This window comes from Morone saxatilis, unplaced genomic scaffold (assembly GCF_004916995.1).
Source record: "Morone saxatilis isolate NCDOM2014 unplaced genomic scaffold, NCSU_SB_2.0 Contig2, whole genome shotgun sequence".
NCBI lineage: Eukaryota > Metazoa > Chordata > Actinopteri > Moronidae > Morone > Morone saxatilis.
In genome coordinates, this window is record NW_023339762.1 from 20,258,068 (window position 1) to 20,259,114 (window position 1,047).

General features: G+C 49.2%; 1 protein-coding gene across 1 annotated transcript in view; it reads right to left on the reverse strand.

The window, feature by feature from the left end:
• Nucleotides 1-707, reverse strand: part of unc45a (unc-45 myosin chaperone A) — an 8,304-nt gene extending 7,597 nt beyond the window's left edge. Inside the window, exons 1-2 of the mRNA XM_035665629.1 lie at nt 520-707; nt 218-410 (exon numbers count right to left, since the gene is read on the reverse strand). Of these exons, the coding sequence (XP_035521522.1) occupies nt 218-410; nt 520-543 (217 nt within the window). The 5' untranslated portion in view covers nt 544-707. The remainder of the gene's footprint in view (nt 1-217; nt 411-519) is intronic.
• Between the last annotated feature and the right edge of the window lie 340 nt (nt 708-1,047).

The window sequence follows — 1,047 nt, forward strand, 5'->3', positions numbered from 1 at the left end:
TTCCCTCGGGATAAATAAAGCTTCTTGAATCTTGAATCTTGAACCTAAACTAAATGTCAGTCAGGATCCTGGTGGTAATTTAAAAGCCCAAAAGATCCAAACCTCAGCAGGTCACAGTAAATCTATCTGCATGAATAGATTGCAATTCCGACATAAGTAGGCTTAAACTGTGTATTTAGGTTCTCCACAACATCCTTGAGTGTGATCCCCCCCCGACCTTTGGATGCATCAGCCTCTGCCTTGCTGTACTCCTCCAGTTTCAGGTAGCAGGCAGAGCGGTTGCGGTGCAGAACAGCACTCTCTGCCTGTGTGTCACTCAGCTTTAATGCTTTGGTGTAACAGCAGACAGCACCCTGAATGTCTCCCGCCTTGAAGAGCGTGTTCCCCTCCTCCTTCAGGGCTGCAGGGTCCTGGCGTTGGAGAGAAAGAGGGAGGCAACAAGGGCTCAGGATGACACAAACTTCCGAGTATGTGTGTGGGTGAAATATGCTAAGCTAAATATAATAGCTACCCTCTTACCTTTTCTCGTTCACTTACACTCATCTTCAGGGGGCTTCGAAGTACACGGCGTTGCTCGGTAATGTGAATATATGGTTTAATTTCACTCTTCTTGGTCACAAACACCGACAACTTCAGTCAAACATGTTACATCTTGCTCCGCTTCCGGGGTGTACGTAGCACGTTGGTGACGTTTAGGGAGAAGCCCCGCCCCTCTCCCCACGCTACGTTACCATAAAAGGAAGAGCAGTGCAGGGAGTCTGTACCTCCATCTGTGTCTCCATCTCTGCTTTATTTGGTTGCATTTTCATACTGTGGCTTTCCTTCAGTCCACACAGACACAGAGGGTTTTTATCAGGCTGCTTAATGGGCGGCAGTAGCTCTGTGTGTAGGGACTTGGCTTGGGAACTGGAGGGTCGCTGGGTCAAGTCCCACAGACCACAAATTATGGAGTGTGGACTGGTAGCTGGAGAGGTACCAGTTTCACCTCCTGTGCACTGCCGAAGTGCCCTTGAGCAAGGCAACATAACCCCGAAACCTGCTCATGGG